This window comes from Dendropsophus ebraccatus, chromosome 13 (assembly GCF_027789765.1).
Source record: "Dendropsophus ebraccatus isolate aDenEbr1 chromosome 13, aDenEbr1.pat, whole genome shotgun sequence".
NCBI lineage: Eukaryota > Metazoa > Chordata > Amphibia > Anura > Hylidae > Dendropsophus > Dendropsophus ebraccatus.
The window spans coordinates 50,775,260-50,797,206 of NC_091466.1; the positions used below are offsets into that span (position 1 = coordinate 50,775,260).

General features: G+C 45.5%; 2 protein-coding genes across 4 annotated transcripts in view; one reads left to right on the forward strand and one right to left on the reverse strand.

Annotated features, from left to right (window-relative positions):
- LOC138770554 (uncharacterized) overlaps positions 1-14,125 on the reverse strand; it is an 83,177-nt gene extending 69,052 nt beyond the window's left edge. The window contains exon 1 of the mRNA XM_069949659.1: positions 14,037-14,125. Coding sequence (XP_069805760.1) covers positions 14,037-14,038 — 2 coding nt within the window. The 5' untranslated portion in view covers positions 14,039-14,125. The remainder of the gene's footprint in view (positions 1-14,036) is intronic.
- ACTR10 (actin related protein 10) overlaps positions 1-21,947 on the forward strand; it is a 464,033-nt gene that overhangs the window by 89,835 nt on the left and 352,251 nt on the right. Inside the window, exon 1 of one of the 3 annotated variants that reach the window (XM_069950795.1) lies at positions 13,805-13,825. The exons of the other annotated variants lie outside the window; for them this stretch is intronic. The gene's annotated coding sequence lies outside the window, so the exon portion shown is untranslated. Of the gene's footprint in view, positions 1-13,804; positions 13,826-21,947 lie in introns of those variants that run through there. 3 annotated transcript variants of the gene reach the window in all.

Genomic DNA, 21,947 nt, shown 5'->3' on the forward strand with positions numbered 1-21,947 from the left:
GAATAACTTTTTATGGCAGTAACTTTTTTGCATCTAAGTGATTCTGACATTATGTTCCATGACACATCAAGTGTTATGTTAGTGGCAATTATTTTTTTTATTGTAAATAAAAGTTCTAAAATTTCTAGAACACATAAGATTTTAGTTGAAATTCTCTACTTGCCTGATAAATTAATTATTATCGATAATTTACAGAATAGTTACCTTATGTTGGCAAAATGTATTAATCAATCTTTTATTTTGTTTAGAACATTTAAGAACTAATACATTTAGTTGCAGTTTTCCATATTTCTATTAAAATTTTAAAAATATTTTGAAACCACCCTTTTTCTAAACCTAAACCTGCACCCCCCCCTGAGGAAATAAAAATCAAATCAACTTGTGCCAAAATTAATTAAAAATTTTTATTTGTCTTTTCTCATTTTCTATTTTAATAGTTTTTCTTTCTGTAACATAGCAGCCGCTGTTGGCAGAGAACTGCAACTCCATATTTATTCCCTGATTCTGAAGTTTGAGAAATCTGTTAATAGCGTCTCTAGGGCTCCACATGTCTGACACATAGGTCTTAGACACCAAGGAGCACCAAGTGGATTTAGGGGTCCCCCTTTTATTTAGGATATTATGTAGGCCTCAATTTACAGAGGACTTGGGGTGCTAACATATTTTTGTGTGAAAACCTGTTTTTTTTTTTTTTTTTGTGTGCATTCTAAGCCACATTTGATCGCTTTTTATTCTATTCTTTTATGGGGTGAAGCAAGTAAAAAACAAACAAAAACAAACTATGATAAAAATGATTTATTTGATGTCATTGCTGTTTTTTGGTGTAGTGTTATTACCTGAACATCCATGGCGCATCCATGACCTTCATCTTCCACCTATTACATGACAAAAAGAATTGCATATTATAAAGGAAATATTAGTCAGTCCTCCAAGTGCTGCATATGGGGGGAGATTTTATGGAAACTGGTAAATTAGAAATCCACTGCCCAGATTTATTAAAATAGATGGTCTGACTATAAAAGCGCTCTTAGCACTTGGTATTTGGGTTCGAATATTTGAAAAATTTGCGTGAAATCTTGGTTAATCTATGTTTAACGTACAATATGTGAGTGCACCTATAAAAATGTCTTCTTACTTTTCTTATATTAAACCAATGGACATTTTTTAACATATCCAAGGTGACGTTGCTCGGCGTCCCTTCTGTGTACCTGAGTAAGTGTCTTAAAGGCATCAGTCATGAAGATAGAGGAGACTTAGATCATCACTCATTTACTGAGCCTATTACACGCCTCAATAGTCGTGCAGCAAGGCCTGTGTATATCTTTGGCGATGTCCATGCAGTCTTTGCCTTTAGTGTAAAACAGCAAAGTATATACATACCGTTCCACACTCCCCGGTGCTTCTGCTCGCTGCCCGGTATCTTCCTGGCTTCTGCTGCTGCTGCCAGGAAGATACCGAGGAGCAGGCAGAAGCACCAGGGAGTGTGGAGCAGAGGCTTGTTGGTTTTAGACGAGACCCCCTACAAACATGTCTTTGTGACTGATGTAACTATAATATTACTGTCACATATATTACTATAAGATACTTACACCCAGTTCTCGAACTCCTCCCTGATCTTTTCATCCCTGTTAGGAATAGAATAGAGAAGATAGTGAAAACCTAACACACATCAGACACATCAGTTTTCTAGGAGAACTTCATCAATAAGAAGACAGTTTAGGCATTCTCGCCATGATCGGTGTCTATAGGGGAAGAATTATAGGGTCACACAAGTTTTATGTTTTAATTTTACATTTAAAGAAATTGCTGCAAAGTTTTCTAGAAAAAACGCAAGCAAAAGCAATCAAAAATGTTCCTTTCAAATCAGCTGGTGCCAGAGATTTGTAATTTACTTCCATTAAAAAAATCTCAAATCTTCCATTACTTATCAGCCGCTGTATGTCCTGCAGGAAGTGGTATTCTTTCCAGTCTGTAAAGCTGGTGAGGTTTTCTATGGGGATTTGCTGCTTCTCTGGACAGTTCCCGTCCCAGACAGAGGTGGTATCAGAGAGCACTGTGTCAGACAGGAAAGAATACACCACTTCCTGCAGGACATACAGCAGCTGATACCTACTTGAAGAGTTTATTTAATTGAAGTAAATTACTAATCCTTTAAAAAAAAAAACTAATAACTTAAAAGAACACTAATTTTTGTAGGCTTGTTGTTACTGGCCTCTCTCCCTGTCAATCATTCTGCCGAGCACGCTGACAGGCAGACAGCGGTGACCAGATATGGGTACCCAGATGACTACCTCCCTGTCTCTGCCTGCTGCGCGCTCTAGTAGTAAAACCTCTTTTTCTCCGATATACAGCTTCTGCTGCAGCCACGGCCGGTACTTGCCCAGGCTGCTCAGGAGCTGTATACAGTGCTCCAGGGAACCATATCAGCCCAATTGTACTGATTGGTTCCCTTTAAGACGAGACCACCCTGCAAACATGTCTTTGTGACTGATATAACTATTATATTATTATATTTTACTATGAGATACTTACTCTGAATCCTCTTCCTCCTCCTCCTCGGGGCCTTCATCGCTCCTGTTAGTGATAGAATAGAGAAGATAGTGAGAACCTAACACACATTACAGGCAGCAGTTTTCTGGCAGAACTTTATCAATAAGAAGACAGTTTATATAGAGGCATCCTGGCGCTTATCGGTGTCTATAGGGGAGGAATTATAGGGTCACACAAGTTTTACATTTTTAGTTTTACATTTAAACTAAATGCTACAAAGTTTGGTAAAAAAAAAGCAAATAATGTGGAATTAAAGGGGTAGTTCAGCAAACATTTTTTTTCTTTCAAATAAACTGGTGCCAGAGATTTGTAATTTACTTCCATTAAAAATCTCAAGTCTTCCAGTACTTATCAGCTGCTGTATGTCCAGCATGAAGTGGTGTATTCTTTCCAGTCTGGTGAGCAGGAGAGGTTTTCTATGGGGATTTGCTGCTTCTCTGGACAGTTCCTGTCACAGATAGAGGTGGCATCAGAGAGCAATGTGTCAGACTGGAAAGAATACACCACCTCCTGCAGGGCATACAACAGCTGATATGTACTGGAGCTTTTTTTTTTAATAGAAGTAAAATACAAATTTCTGGCACTTTTTTGCTGAACTATTCCATTAAAAAAAAAACTTTGAATAGTAAACAAGTCTTTGTGACTGATATAACTATTATATTATTATATTTTACTATGAGATACTTACTCCGAAACCTCCATCTCCTCCTCCTCGGGGTCTTCCTCGCTGCTGTTAGGGATAGAATAGAGAAGATAGTGAAAACCTAACACACATTACAGACATTAGTTTTCTGGCAGAACTTTATCAATAAGAAAGTTTATACAGAGGCATCCTGGCGCTGATCGGTGTCTATAGGGGAGGAATTATAGGGTCACACAAGTTACATTTTCAGTAAAGATTTACTAACCTGGAATCCGATCCTCCATCTGAAGAAAAAAAAATAGAAAAGTGTTAGTTTTCAATATGTCTTTAAACCTCATGATGTAACTTTCACAATGTTTCACAGCAATGGGGTAGGGGACTGGTGTCATATATGTGATGAGATGTTAGACATGATAATCTATGAAGGTGATGTTATAAAGAGGTAAAACTCACCCTCGACGTCATCCTGTGCAGCCTGAAATAGGAAATATAGAGAGTAAGCAGAGGACATTGGTATATTGATGAGCATGAAACGTCCGTGTACATCTGAGCTATGTGCTTGTTGTCTGCTATGGCCATAGAAATAATTGATATCTCAATTATATCCTGCCGTTCTCATTGACTTCAATGCTGTTTTCAATGCAACAATGGCCATTGTTCGTACAATGTGTGAACATGGCCTAAAAGTGTAAAATAATAAAGCATATTATTTTCTTTACACATTCATCAGCCGTCGGCCGTGCATCATTATAACACGTAGCAATGTGCAGTCGCCGGTCAATGTTTTTAGGTTAGGACCAAAAGAAACAATCAGTCCATGATTATTGTCATCAGCTGATTGCAGCTGCCCCTCCACGCCGCGGGGCTCTCCTCTGCCAGTCTGCCTTACCTCCCAGTACCTGTCCCCAGGCCGCCCGCCACCCTTCTTGAGCCCCATCTGGCGTTGGTCTGGCATAGCATACACTGGCCACGACTGCTGCTTCTCCCCTACAGGGTTCACCTCCACCGACCTCCTGGGACCTGTCACCAGGCACCTGCCGTCCTCCTCCAATGCCCGCTGCGGTTCCAAATTCAAGTAGCACCACCAAGTAGCCAGCGCTACTGCCTCTCTCTCTTTGCCTTGGCTGCGGGGAACACCTGTTTAGAGTGGGGATTACCCTGAGGGGTAATCCCCTGTTCCCCTGCAACAGAGGCAGAGAGAGAGGCAATAGCTATCTCTGTTTAATTTTGGTGTCGCTACTTGATTTTGGCACCACAGCAGGCATTGGAGGAGGATGGCAGGAGCTTGGTGAGAGGTCCAAGGAGGTCAGGAAGGCCAGTGGAGGTGAGTCCTGTCGAAGTGAAGCTGCGGCCAGTATATGCTCCACCAGGCGGCTGCCGGACCAGAGAGCGGGGATGGGGCTCAAGAAGGGTGGTGGGCGGCCTGGGTATCAGGATGTCGGGGAGACTGGTGGAGAAGAGCCTTGTGGCGGCAAGAGGCAGCTGTAGCAGCTTGGGGAATGTCGCCAGTGTCCGAACCAGCTAGCGGGGTCGGTGGGGACTCCAGCAGTGTAGGCGGCAGCCTGGGGACAGGTCCAGGGGCTGGAGGAGCTGTTCCCCGCAGCAGGAAGAAGCATAGGCAGCGCGCCAAGTTCAAATAGCCGCCCGCTCTTGCATCTCTCTATGCCTCCGCTGCGGGGAACAACAATTTAGACTATTTCTCCTTTTAATAAAGAAAATGATCAGGCGATGACAATGTTGATCGCTGATGATCGTGTCTTTTGATCCTGATCTAAAATCATTGGCTGCGACTACGCACCGCTATATGTAAAAACCATGCCTCCTCCCAAACTCGCAGCCCTTCCTAACCGCCCATCAGACGAGCGGGGGGATATGGCAGGCATACGCCTGGGAGAAGAAGCAAATCTGCGCCTTCTCCCTGGCATACGCCCCGGCCACAGCCTTGATAAAGTTTTCCCTCTGGGTTGATACCTTTCAAACCACAAGAGATATTGCAGATATGGTTGTACCAATCGATTTCTGAGACAAGTGTAGTCATCTTTAATGTACTACATGACCATCTTGATCGTGGCTTCCAAGATGGCAGCCATGTTCCAGACATGCAGTAATACCTCGGTTCCCGAACCACATCTTTGGTATGTTTGTCTTGGTTTGCCTTTTTTTATATGCTACATGACCACCTTTGCACTGGAAAAATTTGCCCTTGATCCAATATGGCGGCCATTAAAATGGAGGCATATCAATAAAAAGTAGAAACTCCCAAAACCTGCGCCAAGGTAAATCAGTGATCAGTGATTTCAGATAATTGTATTAAAATCCCCATCCAATACACATTGGGGGTAATATACCATCATATTTGTGTCACGTTGTTAGATATAAAACTCATATATGCTGTATAATCTATTTCTGGTATAATTTGTGTAGGGGCGTTGTAGGTGAAAAATGCGGGCAATGATCCAACAAATCAGTGTAAGCTTTTATCCAGTTGTCAGCACAAGACGTAGGGGGTTATGTGGCTTATCCAGAATTAGAAAAATACTGCTGATTTTTTTTAAGAACAGCGACATGCGTATCCTCAGGTTTTATGTGGTATTACAACTCAGTTTTATTCACATCACTAGTAAATGTGCCGCAGTACCACAGAAAAACTGAGGACAATAGTGGCACTGTTTATGGATGGGGGCAGCTATGACCCAGATTTATCAAAATGTGGAAGGTTATGTTCACACACAGTTAAAAAAAAAGTGGTTGTTTAACACGGCCATTGTTGAGTCTTGTCATAAAAAATACATTGTGTGAACATAGCCTAAAACTGAAACTGTTGTCAGCTGCCCACAGCAACCAATCACAGCTCAGCTTTCCAGAGAATCTGTCAGGTCCATACCAGGTACAGAGCTGCAGACACAGGCAGATAGGTAATAGAGAGTGAATACAAGGGAAGCCTTTGTCTTTGCTGATGGCCATTTGTACAGTTATAAAATTGTAATTTATATGTACTCAGTCATTTATTTCCCTAATCTTCACATATATACAGACAAATAGGCCGACCTGACTTTATAGTATACCAGGAGAAAACATTGTATTATTGGTAATATATAACTTTTTTTAAATATAGATAAAAAACTAATCAAGAACAGTGTGTGCTCACCTCCACAGCAAAACCAAACCACAAAAACTATATACAGATAGGCCACAGTACCATCATGCATCACTCAGTCAGGTGCGATAATACACATAGAGGCAACATAGTAGCTGCAAACAATGTATGATAGCAAATGCAAGATCAACCAATAAACAAGCAGGTGTGAACACGATGGGATGCACGCCAGTATAGATAGGTACAGCAGCTATTAACCCTGTTACGTCCTGAGCATGGTGCACCAATCTACCCCTGCTCACTCAGGGAATCATCAGAGTAGACGCCCTTATAATGGCGGCTCCTGCCCTGTGCTATCCCTACTCCCAGACCCTACGCTTACCCTTATGCTGCTCCCTACACAGCGTTTCATCTACAAAGCACTCGACAGGGGAGGATGATAGATCCCAGGTATAGCACTGCATCGGAGTCCAGTACAGTGTGCGTCCGGCCTCAGTAAACGTGGCACATCACAGCAGTGGCCGGAGTGCCTGGAGGGCGCCAATAGCCTGATCTGTGGCTGTGTGACACAACTACATCAGGCTATTAGCACCTTCCAGGCACTCCGGCCACTGCTGTGATGTGCCACGTTTATTGAAGCCAGACGCACACTGTACTGAACCCCGGTGCAGTGCTATACCCGGGATCATCATCCTCCCCTGACGAGTCCTTTGTACATGAAATGCTGCGTAGGGAGCAGCATAAGGGTAAGTGTAGGGTGTGGGAGTAGGGACAGCACAGGGCAGGAGACGCCATTATGAAGGCGTCTACTCCGATGGTTCCCTCAGTGAGGAGGGGTAGATTGGTGCAGCATGCTCAGGGCTTAACAGGGTTAATAGCTCCTGTACCTATCTACACTGGCATGCATCCCATCCCGTTTACACCTGCTTGTTATTTGGTTGATGTTGCATTTGCTTTCATACATTGTTTGCAGCTACTATGTTGCTACTATTTGTATTATTGACAGTGTACAATTAAATTACATTGTATGGAATCACTGCTGTTATGTATACACTACGGCCGGGGTTGTCTGCGTCTACAAAAAATAATTGACGGGTCTATTTTGTGCGGCCGCTATTCAGTGAACAGCGGCTGCACAAGATAGCCTGTTATTACAATGTAAAGGACTATGGGCACACCCAAATGTGCCCGCATTCGAATTAAAATGAAGAGATGTTCACCTGCCCGATACTACAGTATTGGCCTTGTGAACATCTGAGACATGGGTTGTTGTTTGAAACATTAAACACCGGCTGTGTCAAATAACGGCTGATGTTTATGCCATGTGTGAACATGGCCTTAAGCTGGATTTCCAAAAAGTATCCAAAAAAAAAAAATTACTGCATGATGTTATTTTGGCGAAAAAAAGATCTAGACTGTCTGCACCTACCCCGCATATCGCATCCAGCACTTTCCTCCCCCCGCTGCCAACCTCACTCATAACCAGACTCCGGCCCAGCAGGGAGAGCGCTGCAGCATTTAACACAGAAGATCCCCCCGCAGCAGCCGGACTCTGAGGAAGAAGATCAGTGGAAGAAGCAGGAGAGACACACAGAGGCCACCAGAGAGCAGTTACGGACCCTGCGCTGCTCCCTGCCCCTCCTCCAACACAGCTGCCTGTAAAACTACCTCTCCCAGCCCTTTTGCTAAAACTACCCCCAGCCCTACTACTGCCACTCCCCCCAGTCCTACTGCTGTGACTATCCCCAACCCCTCTACTGCCACTTCCCCCAGCCTTACAGCTACTACTATCCCCAGCCCTATTACTGCCACTACCCCCAGCCACGGCCGGCCTTAGGGTAAATGGCGCCCTTTGCGAAACCTTTTTTGCAGCTTTTTGAGGTAACATAAAGCTCCTTCAGCCTCCCACCCCTCCAGACAACAACCATCACCCGACCCCCGCCATACACACAACTACCCCCCAGCCTTTCACACAACTACCAACCCCAGCCCCCAGCAACTACAACCCCCAGCCCCCCACACAACTACCACCCACAGCCCCCCCACACACTACAGCCCCCCCACAACTACTATCCCCAGCCCCCCAAACAACTACAGCTCCCCACACAACTACCAACCCCAGCCCCCAGCAACTACAACCCCCAGCCCTCCACACAACTACCACCGCCAGCCCCCCCACACAACTACCATTCCCCAGCTCCCCACACACACACAGATACCACCCCCAGCCCCCCAAACAACTACAGCTCCCCACACAACTACCAACCCGAGCCCCCAAAACACCTACAGCCCAAGACACACCTACCACCCTCATCCCTCAACACAACTACCACCCCAGCTCCCCTCACAACTACCACCTCCAGCCCCCCAAACGACTACAGCTCCCCACACAACTACCAAACCCAGCCCCCAAAACCCAAAACACCTACAGCCCCCCACACAACTACCACCCCCATCCCAAAGACAGTGTCAGATGGATTCAGTTGCAGTCCCGGAGCAAGCGCACAGGTCGCACACCCCAAAGGCTAGCCCTACCCTCAGCCCTACTGCTGCCACTACCCCCAGCCCTACTGCTACTACTACCCTGAGCCCTACAGCTACTTCTCCCCCCAGCCTTACTGCTGCTACTACTACCTCAAGCCCTACAGCTAGTACTACCCCGAGCCCTATAGCTACTACTACCCCACCCTTACTGCTACTACTACCCGAAGCCCTACTGCTACTACTAACCCCAGCCCTACTGCTACTATTACCTCTAGCCCTACTGCTATTACTACTTCTAGCCCTACTGCTACTACTACCCGAAGCCCTACTGCTACTACTAACCCCAGCCCTACTGCTACTATTACCTCTAGCCCTACTGCTATTACTACTTCTAGCCCTACTGCTACTACTACATCCAGCCCTTCTGCTACTACTACCTCTAGCCCTACTGCTACTACTACCCCCAGCCCTTCTGCTACTACTACCTCTAGCCTTACTGCTATTACTACTTCTAGCCCTACTGCTACTACTACAGCCAGCCCTACTGCTACTACTATCCCCAGCCGTACAGCTACTACTTCCCTAAGTCCTACTGCTGCTATTACTCTCAGCCCTACAGCTACTACTACCCCTAGCTCCCCAAAATAGTAACAAGTACAGGTTCTTCATATATAGAAAAAAGAAGATGTGCAGGGAACTCACCGTAAAAAGATGTGCATGGCACTCACCATAAAACCGTAAAAGGTGCTCACTACTATCTACATCCTCCTACCCTGCACCCTACAGCTACTTTACTTTTATTTAATCCATGTTAAAAATCCATTACAAGGGATAATCACGGCAGGAATGCTAGCACCAGGCGTCTGGAGAAGCATACTGACGTACTCGAAACAGCTGTCACGCTGCCGCATGGTGCTGGCGTTCCTGACATCTTTATACCGTGAAATGGATTTTTAACATGGATTAAATAAAATTCAAGTTTTACATTGAGTGCCCTGCACATCTTATTTTTTCTATATATGAAGTAAGGGGGGAGAGAACACTCTGCTGGTACTTTTATGAACTCAATTTTGCACATATTGGACTGATCTCTATAGGCGATAGTGCCAATCATTGTCTCTATCACATTGGACACCCAGCCCTACAGCCTCTACTGCCGCCAACTCTATAGCTACTACTACCCCCAGCTGTATAGCTACTACTACCCCACTCCTTCAGCTACCACTACCCCCAGCCCTACTGCTGCCACTACCCCCAGCCCTAAAGCTACCACTATCCCCAGCCATACAGCTACTAATTCCCCCAGCCCTACTGCTGCTATTACTGCAAGTCCTACTGCTACTACTACCCCCAGCCCTACAGCTACCACTACTGCCAGCCCTACAGCTACTACTACCCCCAGCCCTACAGCTACTACTACCCCCAGCCCTACAGCTACTACTACCCCCAGCCCTACAGCTACTACTACCTCCAGCCCTACAGCTACTACTACCCCCAGCCCTACAGCTACTACTACCTCCAGCCCTACAGCTACTACTACCCCCAGCCCTACTGCTGCTATTACTCCCAGCCTTACTGGTACTACCCCAAGCCCTACTGCTCTTACTACCTGCAGTTCTACAGCTACTACTACCCCCAGCCCTAGTGCTACTACTATTCCTGGTGGATGGAACCAGTTGGGAGTAAATGATAGGGTATTAATATGACATTGGAGAGGAATTGGACAGGGCAGGGGTCATACTTATTAGGGAATTTGTACCCCAACCGGTCTCTGAGCGTGAAGGGTTGTTCGGTTCACCTGACATAGGGCCTATTAGAGACAAAGGTGCTCACTACATCCTCCTACCCTGCACATTTGGGATGAGCAGACTACCATTGATCTACAAACAGTATACATTTGGTAAGATCGTTCTATAATTTAGCATATACATGATACCTTTAAACCCTTAAAGGTATCATGTATATGCTTAAAGAGAACCAATCATGGACGAAAGTTAAAAAATTTTTATTCCCTAATTAGATGTAAATCATCATTTTATTGACATTTGTAAATATAATTCATTATTTTTATTGCCACGTTTTTTAATTATTCACTTTTTACTTTCCTGTCTCGAGCCGGCTCTTTTCAAAAGAGCCGGCGCGAGACAGGAAACTCCCGTCATGCAGAGCGGCAGGAAAGGTTCCCATGATCCTTTGCCCGCCGCTCCGTTAATACACAGTGATCTCGCGCTATACAGCGCAAGATCGCTGTGTATTTTCTAGTCCCTCTTCTCTAATCTATTTATGAAGATACAGACTAACTCTGCAGTCTGTATCTTTATACTTTACCTATCCTCTTCTTCGGTGCAGCAAGGCCGGCGCGCCATCTTGATTACGTCACTTGCGTTCCAGCGGTGGAACGCAAGGCCCGTAATCAAGATGGCGGCGCCCGGCCGTGCGGCACTGAAGCAGAGGATAGGTAAAGTATAAAGATACAGACTGCAAATACAGTCTGTATCTTCATGAAGTCTATCTATGAAGATACAGACTGCCTTTGCAGTCTGTATCTTTATACTTTACCCGATTCTCTGTTCCCTGGCTGTTCCGGCGGCGGCGCCATCTTGATGACGTCACGCTGGAACGCACCGCTGGAACGCAAGTGACGTCATCAAGATGGCGGCGCCCACCGGAACAGCCAGGGAACAGAGGATCAGGTAAAGTATAAAGATACAGACTGCAAATGCAGTCTGTATCTTCATGAATAGACTTAGGGAGAGATATACTTTCATAATAGGGACAGTTACATTTAGGTGATTGGTTCTCTTTAAGTATAGAACGATCTTACCAAATGTATCATGTATATGCTAAAGTATAGAACGATCTTACCAAATGTTCAAACGCACCAGATTGCAGCAGATTTCATGGTACTGTCATTTTGTATGTTATTCTCCTGCCAGTATGTTCCGCCCCCCTTAACCCACCGCTACCTAGTGAATACTTTATCTGTCCGCAGTCCGGCCTGCTTCTGTGGCTCACGGCTCCCTGACGTATCGCTTAGCTGCGGCGGGACAGAGCACTGATTGGCTGAGCGGGATGTCAGGGAGCCGGAAGCCACAGAAACAACCCAAATTGCGAACGGGTAAAGTATTCACCGAGTAGCGGTCGGTTGGGCGTTCGGCGGAGTTAGGGGGGATTTCAGTACCGTGAAATCCGCAGCGATCTGGTGCGTGTGAACCCACCCAAACGATGTTTTACATTCTGTGTCCCTCCTTTGTGGTTATAACAGGATTTATGGTGTCTGTAATGTTGTGTCCGCACTGCACATGTGTCAGTCTAGTCTTACAGTATAGCAGCTATCTGACAGTAAATGTATGTTACACCTAAGAACAAATCAGAGTACAGTCTACTTCATAAATATACATAACATTTATTTTTATTTTTGTAAAGGAGAACTCAGTAGTCATGCAAAAAATAACATTTATTCTTACATCTGTAGGATGTGCTTAATTATTTTTAAACCCTCCCCCCCCTGCAGCCCCCATACACCTGCATCGATTTATTCAAAAACGTATCTACTTCCTGTTTCGGTGGCATCTTCATTTTCTCACCACTCACAGCGCTGTGGCTGTCGGCCGCTATGGAGGATGGCCGGGCTGCTGTGTCTGTCGGCCATTATGGAGGATGGCCGGCTGCTGTCTCTTTGTCGGCCGCTATGGAGGATGGCCGGGCTGCTCTGTCTGTCGGCTGTTGTGGAGAATGGCCGGGCTGCTGTGTCTGTCAGCCGCTATGGAGGATGGCCGGGCTGCTCTGTCTGCTGGCCGCTACGGAGGATGGCCGGGCTGCTCTGTCTGTCAGCCACTATGGAGGATGGCCGGGCTGCTCTGTCTATCGGCCACTATGGAGGATGGCCGGCTGCTGTGTCTATCGGCCACTGTGCTGATGACATTGTCCCGGCTCTACAGGCAGACGGGGAAGCCTATACTGAATAATAAGCCTATAATGAATCATCCCACATTACAGCATGGAGGAGATGCTGTGGTTGGGGGAGTATTCCACTACAGGCTTCCCCATCTGCCCGTATAGCCAGGACAATGTATTGCAATTCCACATCCCCCCCCCCCCCCCCGCCCCGCGCGTGTCTTTCAGCAGCTCTTGAATGTGTGGGTGCGTGGGATTTCACTGTGCAAGAGAAGTGGCGGCTCCGGTCATCCTCAGGGCCCCAGCATCTCCGTGGCGCCGTAATACGGGGGGGATTCCACTCCAGGCCTCCTTGTCTGCCTGTAGAGCCCATAGAGGGACAATGTGCAGCAGCACCCCCCTTGCTTACCAGCATCTCAGCGTCTCTGTAATGTGTCGGGAGAATTTCACTCCAGGCTTCCCCGTCACCCCCTATGTCACTTTCCATCTACTGTGGCCCCCAGCTGTTTCACAACTACAACTACCATTATGTCCTGGTGACATTACATGATGGGAGTTGTAGTTAGGTAACTTGGAAAGCTCCAGGTTGCAGAACTACAATTCCCATCTTGTACTGTCACCACAACATGAGAATGGGGCTTGTAGTTATGCAAACATGAGAGCTCCAAGTTGAAGAACTACAACTACCATGATTATGTTGTGGGGACTATACTTTATGGGAGTTGTAGTTTTACAGCTTGGAGATCTCCTGTTTGCATAACTAAAACTCCCATCTTGTACCATATATTATTATTATTATTATTATTATTATTATTATTATAATTATTTTATTTATTTAACATGACAGATCACACAGTAGATCCTGATCCAGTGATAGCATTGTCACATATTACTGCACATCTGGATAAAGTCTTAGGCCAGGCCCATGTATGTGTGCTATGTGATTTCCCTCTCTACCTTATAGGAGTATATTCTTTCCTATGTCCGCAGAGGTGCTGGAGATCACATAACACACACAGTGCATGAGCCCGGCCATAGACCACAGCCACCACCCAGCAGTTATCATGGCCAACTAAGCCCGCCCCCTGCAGGCAAGATGGCAAAATGGCAGTTGGGAAATGGCTGAACATGGGGAATAAGTAACAGAGTGTGAGGTATTTATAGCTCCCCATTCTACACATCTCCTCCCATCACCACTGTCTCCTATGGGGGGGGGGGGGGGCACCTATGTGGTCATGTGATCAGGGAGGAGTATCTACAGGTACAGATACTCCTGGACAGGACATCCCACTATGTACACAACCCCATCTCTATACAACCCTATCTGCTATACCCTGCTATACTGAATGGGGAATTCTTACTCACATGTTGCTCGAAGACAACTGGAACGTCCTTTTCCTCTACGGACTGCTCCACGTCCATCTTCGGCTCCTCTTCCATTTCTACAAATCGCCTCCTGTCTCCAATCTCTCGCAGAAATCGCCTGTGTGTGTGAAAAAATTAAAGATTACATGGAGAAAACTGATTGAAAAATAGAAAATAGCAAAAAATACCAGGAGCCAATGGATGTGCGTACTTACGCTCCAACTCCTAATAAAGCTCTGAAGGGTCCAGTAGCTGTTCTATTATGATGTCATATTTCTTTTGTTTTGTTTTTTTAAATAAACTTTATTTAAACATCTTGATACAAACACTTGTACTAACCATATAATGCAATATCACTGATATAAACATTACATAAATAATGAACAATTGGCCATTGGCGGAAATTTCTTGTTTGGAAGAATAAGATCTTGGTCTATGCGCTCGGCTGCAGTATTTTAATATGGTTTATACTGATACTTGATAATGTTGCTCAAACAAAAAAACATTTAGCAAAAGGTTTCAGCCCCTTCCTATAAGAATATTTTTCCCTATATAATTACAATTTTATTAATAGTTTTATATAAGGGTAATAAGTGATTATTATTACATATCTGCCGCTACTTTCCTGCCTGCTCTGCCTGTGTAAGCCTCAGGTCTCTTTTGGGGTTTAGTGTTTACGTTCATCTTGACTATTGTGCAGGGCCGTCTTACCCATTGGGCAGGGTAGGCGGCTGCCCGGGGGCCCTAGCATCATAGGGGGCCCCTGCCCTCTGTGACCTGTATTTTTCGCTTTATAAGATGCACTTATAAAACTAAGTGTGTCCTATAAAGTGAAGACGGCTTCCAAGCAGTGCTGAGCACCGCAAGGAAGCCGTCCCGCCCGCCCCCTCTATTGCCGCTCACTATGCATATGCATAGTGAGCGGCCCTGAGCGACCCCCCTCCGCCCGCCCGCCCGCCCCTTCTATCGCTTCTCTGCTGAGCCGATCAGAAGCCCAGGAAAGTGCAATGAGCAGCTCTTTCATGGGCTTCTGATCGACTCAGCTAAGCGGCGATAGAAGGGGCGGGCGGTCCAGGAACTCATTTACCATCCGCCGGCCCCAGCAGCTGATGTCTCCCGTCAGCGCGCCACTCCCGTCATCCTCCGGGAACAGACAGCGGGGTACAGAGACGCTGCCGGTGTCCTGGATGTGTCGTGCAGCCGGACACTTCCGGCACAGGCAGTCTCTCTGCACCCCGCTGCCTGTGCCGGAGGATGTCGGGAGTGGCGCGCTGACGGGAGAGGAGCTGCTGGGGCCGGCGGACAGGTGTGTAACTGGTTTGTTGTTTTGGGGGGCACTGGCTACTATGGGGGGCACTGGCTACTATAGAGGCACTGGCTACTATGGGGGCACTGGCTACTATGGGGGGCACTGGCTACTATGGGGGGCACTGGCTACTATGGGGGCACTGGCTACTATGGGGGGGCACTGGCTACTATGGGGGGCACTGGCTACTATGGGGAGCACTGGCTACTATGGGGGGCACTGGCTTCTATGGGGGGCACTGGCTACTATGGGGGGCACTGGCTACTATGGGGGCACTGGCTACTATGGGGGGCACTGGCTACTATGGGGGCACTGGCTACTATGGGGGCCACTGGCTACTATGGGGGGATTGGCTACTATGGGGGGCACTATATGGGGGGATTGGCTACTTTGGGTGGCACTATATGGGGGGATTGGCTACTATGGGGGGCACTATATGGGGGGATTGGCTACTATGGGCAATTCGCACCTCTGCCCAGGGGCCCATAATGCTGTTAAGACGGCCCTGCTATTGTGCACAGTTTGCCATAGGCAGCCATTTTAACAAATATGTGTATTGAGAAGTCCAGTCCCCTACACTCTTCAATACAATTGTTACAGGGGGCATATCTAGTTGTAAGGGTCATTCTAACTGGTTATAGGGGGGATTCTATCTGACTACAGGGGCACACTGTATCTGGCTTTAGCAGATATGGAATTTGATCCAGGTAGCATATCTAGTAGCAAGGGGTAATGTATCTGGTTATAGGGTTATTGTATGTGGCTGCAGGGTTTATATCTAGCTACTTAGGAAATTGTATCTGGCTACAGGGGGTATCTGTGTCTACATGGTATTGTAACTGTATACAAGATGCATCATATCTCAATACAAAGGTACATCTGGCTGTGGAACCTCATTACAGGGGGCATATGTAGTTGCATGGGGTATTGTATCTGGCTACAGGAGGCACAATGGATTGGTGGGGACAGTGTCGGACTGGGCCACCGGAGGACCGGAGGATCCTTCGGTGGGCCCCTCCCCAACTCCCACTGACAGTCCACAGCTGGGGCCCCCAGACAGCCATAGAGTGAGGCTGCCTGTCCTTAGTTGGCCCCAGTATCTGACGCTGCAGCAGCTGTCAGGTTTCCAGCAGCCCTGGGAGGATACCTGGACTCAAGACCGGGCAAAACCATGTCCCCAGTATCACCCAGGAAGCTCCGCCCCCCGTCGCTGGAAGCCCCACCCCCTTACGGCATGACCAATCTCTCTCAAGCACAGCAGGGAGAGGAATCGCTTGGAGACTAGAGGAACAGTTGAGGTAAGTATAGCTGTTTTTTTTAATTTTACATAGAGATGGAGGGGCAGGAGAATGATGAAGGAGGCAGTAGTATGGTGATGAGGGGCAAAAGGATGAGAGGGGAACTACTATGATGATGGAAGGGCAGGAGGATGAAGGGGGTAGTAGTATGATGGGGTAGGAGCAGGGCTGGACTGGGACTGAAATTCAGCCCTGGCACTCACACCCCTCCAGCCCACATACCATATCACACTTAGGTCGTGTTGTGTTGTATTGCAGCTCATTTTTATTGACAGAAATGGTGCCAAGTCTATCTATCTCCTGTCTATCTATCTATCTATCTATCTATCTATCTATCTATCTATCTATCTCCTATCTCTCTATCTCTCTATCTATCTATCTATCTCCTATCTCTCTATCTATCTATCTATCTATCTAAATAGAAAAAGCCGTGGCACTCGAAGTTCAGTGAAAAAATAAGTACTTTTTATTTGCCCAAAACCGCAACATTTCGACCTCGCTATGAGGTCTTTTTCAAGCAGTGTCAATAGTACATATGGCATAGTGTGCATTTTATACACAGCAAACAGGGTCAAAATCAGTGTGTTACAAATCATCAATTAGTGTATCACAGCAACGGCAAGTAAACAAAACTCATATGCTAAAAGCGGTGCGTTATCGTGATAGATACATCTCATGATCGATATAGTGTCCATGAAGAAAATCACCATCAAACGTGTATAGTGTAAGAAGTATAGTTAAGTCAAAAAAAAGTCCAATTTTGCAAAAGTACAAAAGGAATAACGAGGATCCTCACTCACCATGATGACAGCTTCGCCCAGGAATGGTAAGCGTGGTGGATAACAGAAAGCTCATGCGCAATAGACAACCAATGAGAAGCAGTGAGTCAGTGACGTATTCAATACCCCACGTGATTAGGTTAACTCTATTCATGCAGATACACTGACTCACATGGAAAAATATCTATGTAAATATGGTACACTGTATGCTGCATCCATGTTCACGGCGAGCGTATAAACACCCAGACGGCTGTTCTGAGACATTACCACCATACTTCTCCATATTCAGGGATGTCAGGAAACAAGTGATCTCGGGCCGCTTCAAGAAGCCGCACACAAAAACCGCTCGGTGTTCAGAGACTCCCGATTCACAGCTCCGTGCATCGCGGTGTCCCTTCCACTAAATCCATGGCATCCTGCACCTGGATTTTCTGGTCTTCGTCCCGGCCGCCATTTTAACCGTGTGGACGCTGTTGCAGTGATCCCAAAAAACGCATAGAAAACGCATGAGTGCCGCTGGGTGTAAATAGTGGCAAACAGTCAAGAAGTTCTCTAATAGGCGGGGTCATCGTGTGGTGAAGTATCCTAGATGTTGTTGTACCATGTGTATATATGGCTTTACAATTTGTTTTACGATATACTTACCTATGTCTATCTTTTCAGAATAGCAAGCATTTCTCTGTGGGATCGAGGATACTTCACCACACGATGACCCTGCCCATTTGAGAACTTCTTGACTGTTTACTGCTATTCACACCCAGCGGCACTCATGCGTTTTCTATGCGTTTTTTGGGATCACAGAGCTGTGAATCGGAGTCTCTGAACACCGAGCGGTTTTTGTGTGCGGCTTCTTGAAGCGGCCCGAGATCACTCGTTTCCTGACATCCCTGAATATGGAGAAGTATGGTGGTAATGTCTCAGAACAGCCGTCTGGGTGTTCATACGTTCGCCGTATATATGTATATATGTCCCTTAGGGGACATTCAGTCCAGTTTATGGATCCACTCCAGTTCCCTCTTTTTTAACAGCACGTGTCTGTTCCCCCCATATTTTAATGGGGGTATTCTGTCAATAATCATAATTTTAAGATTATTTTCCGTATGGTTTTTCTCAACACAGTGTTTGGGAACCGGAAGATCGAGGCGCAATTTTCTAACAGAATATCTATGTTGGCCAAAGCGTGTCCGGAGATCGTGTGTCGTCTCCCCAACATAGATTAATTTGCACGGACACCACAGCACATAGATGATCCATTTAGTCGTACAGGTAAGGTCAACATCAGAAAGTCTCTTACGTGTCGTCTTAAGTTGTTTTTGTAAACACTTTATGTTAACAAGGATCACCTCCAGTGCATATTTGTCCGAGATTTCCTCGAACAGGCGTCTGCATTCTAGATCTTCCAGCAGCATATTTGGTCTAAGTCTGGTACGCATACCCCTAGGTATACGTTTTTCCCGATAGTATCTTGCAAGTGTACTAATGTGCAGTTGTAGTTTGGTAATTCTTTTTGACAAATTTTCATAATCCCTTTGCATATCAATCGCAGCTGGGATGTCCAAGAACGGAGCATCGTCCTCCACCTCTCCTAATATCGAGTCCACTTCACTAGTAGAGAAGGCAAATGGATGTGCTGCCGATGTAGTTGTAATAACAAAGTCCTCATCCAAGTTGGTAATTTGTGATTCCATGATGAAAAACTTGCGTGCCAGCTCGCGGATCAAATGTTTAGAAAAAAGACAAAATGAGCAGCACAGCTCCAAAGAATGTAATGGGTGCCAGCGGTCCAGGTCCTGATCAAGACCAATACAATATAATAGAAGATAGTCCACGGCACACCAAATAAGGTGAAAAAAGTTCAGTGTTTAATTCACAGTGTTGTCATGATACAGCACTCCAGTGATGCGACATTTCAGCAGCCTCGCGCTGCCTTTTTCAAGCGTGTAATGTAAATATGGTACACTGTATGCTGCATCCATGTTCACGGCGAGCGTATAAACACCCAGACGGCTGTTCTGAGACATTACCACCATACTTCTCCATATTCAGGGATGTCAGGAAACAAGTGATCTCGGGCCGCTTCAAGAAGCCGCACACAAAAACCGCTCGGTGTTCAGAGACTCCCGATTCACAGCTCCGTGCATCGCGGGGTCCCTTCCACTAAATCCATGGCATCCTGCACCTGGATTTTCTGGTCATCGTCCCGGCCGCCATTTTAACCGTGTGGACGCTGTTGCAGTGATCCCAAAAAACGCATAGAAAACGCATGAGTGCCGCTGGGTGTAAATAGTGGCAAACAGTCAAGAAGTTCTCTAATAGGCGGGGTCATCGTGTGGTGAAGTATCCTAGATGTTGTTGTACCATGTGTATATATGGCTTTACAATTTGTTTTACGATATACTTACCTATGTCTATCTTTTCAGAATAGCAAGCATTTCTCTGTGGGATCGAGGATACTTCACCACACGATGACCCCGCCCATTTGAGAACTTCTTGACTGTTTACTGCTATTTACACCCAGCGGCACTCATGCGTTTTCTATGCGTTTTTTGGGATCACGGAGCTGTGAATCGGAGTCTCTGAACACCGAGCGGTTTTTGTGTGCGGCTTCTTGAAGCGGCCTGAGATCACTCGTTTCCTGACATCCCTGAATATGGAGAAGTATGGTGGTAATGTCTCAGAACAGCCGTCTGGGTGTTTATACGTTCGCCGTGAACATGGATGCAGCATACAGTGTACCATATTTACATAGATATTTTTCCATGTGAGTCAGTGTATCTGCATGAATAGAGTTAACCTGATCATGTGGGGTATTGAATACGTCACTGACTCACTGCTTCTCATTGGTTGTCTATTGCGCATGAGCTTTCTGTTATCCACCACGCTTACCATTCCTGGGCGAAGCTGTCATCATGGTGAGTGAGGATCCTCGTTATTCCTTTTGTACTTTTGCAAAATTGGACTTTTTTTGGACTTTATTATACTTCTTACACTGTACACGTTTGATGGTGATTTTCTTCATGGACACTATATCGATCATGAGATGTATCTATCACGATCACGCACCGATTTTAGCATATGTGTTTTGTTTACTTGCCGTTGCTGTGATACACTAATTGATGATTTGTAACACACTGATTAATGATTTGCAACCACTGATTTTGACCCTGTTTGCTGTGTATAAAATGCACACTATGCCATATGTACTATTGACACTGCTTGAAAAAGACCTCATAGCGAGGTCGAAACGTTGCGGTTTTGGGCAAATAAAAAGTACTTATTTTTTCACTGAACTTTGAGTGCCACGGCTTTTTCTATTTGTATACTTCAGCACCTGTGGTCGCAAGGGTGCATGCTGGAAGGCACCGAGCTACTTACTGAAAAAGGAGTGCTGCACTAACAGATTTTTTCTCTATCTATCTATCTATCTATCTATCTATCTATCTATCTAGAAAGCTTGTATCTTGGAGCAGCACAACCAGATCACTTGAGGTGGGTGCCAGTTGTGCTGTTTCACTATGCAATAAATCACGTTTGTTTTGCTAATTTGGAGTGCTGTGGGAATTTCTACGTCTATCTATCTATCTATCTATCTATCTATCTCCTATCTATCTATCTATCTATCTATCTATCTAGATACAGGAGAAAGCCGCACGTCCAAAACCTCGTGAAGCGGGTGCTGTATGAAGTCAGTCCCCGGGCTTGGGGATCCCCAATAATATGCACAGATATTCCGCAGCACACCAGCATAGGTGGAAAAGGTGAAATATTTAGTACAAAGGATGTAAAAAATACAGAGATGCGACGTTTCGACCCTCTCACAGGGTCATTATCAAGCATCTTGATAATGACCCTGTGAGAGGGTCGAAACGTCGCATCTCTGTATTTTTTACATCCTTTGTAATAAATATTTCACCTTTTCCACCTATGCTGGTGTGCTGCGGAATATCTGTGCATATCTATCTATCTATCTATCTATCTATCTATCTATTATGCAACAACAGGCTACAGCAGTGATAATATATATAAGTAGGGTCCTAGGGAAATTTTTAGGATATGTAAAATAATATTACACATTTCCTGTATAATGTTAGCACTGATAAGACAATTTTCTATGCATGATAATACTGTATATCTCTAAATAGCTATTATAGTTACCAAAAAACACCAGTATACAGGAAGCGAATATCATCATTACTGTTACTGGCCAATCTATTATAAAGAGACTGATACTACCATTATTACAGTATACAAGTAACAGATAATACATCAACTACCATCATCACTACAACATGACTAATACCACTATGCTGTCACTGAATAAAATCCACTACACGAACACAAGTATTACCAATAAAATGAGTATACACAGGACAAATAATACCATGACCACTGCCGTCATCACCATACAGTGACTGGATAATACTGCTGTACTGTCTATAAATAATATTCCCTTTATACCACCAGTAAATAAAATGCAATATTCTACCTCAGCATTGACTAGAGAAGAAGTTCAGAGCATTTGGGTTCA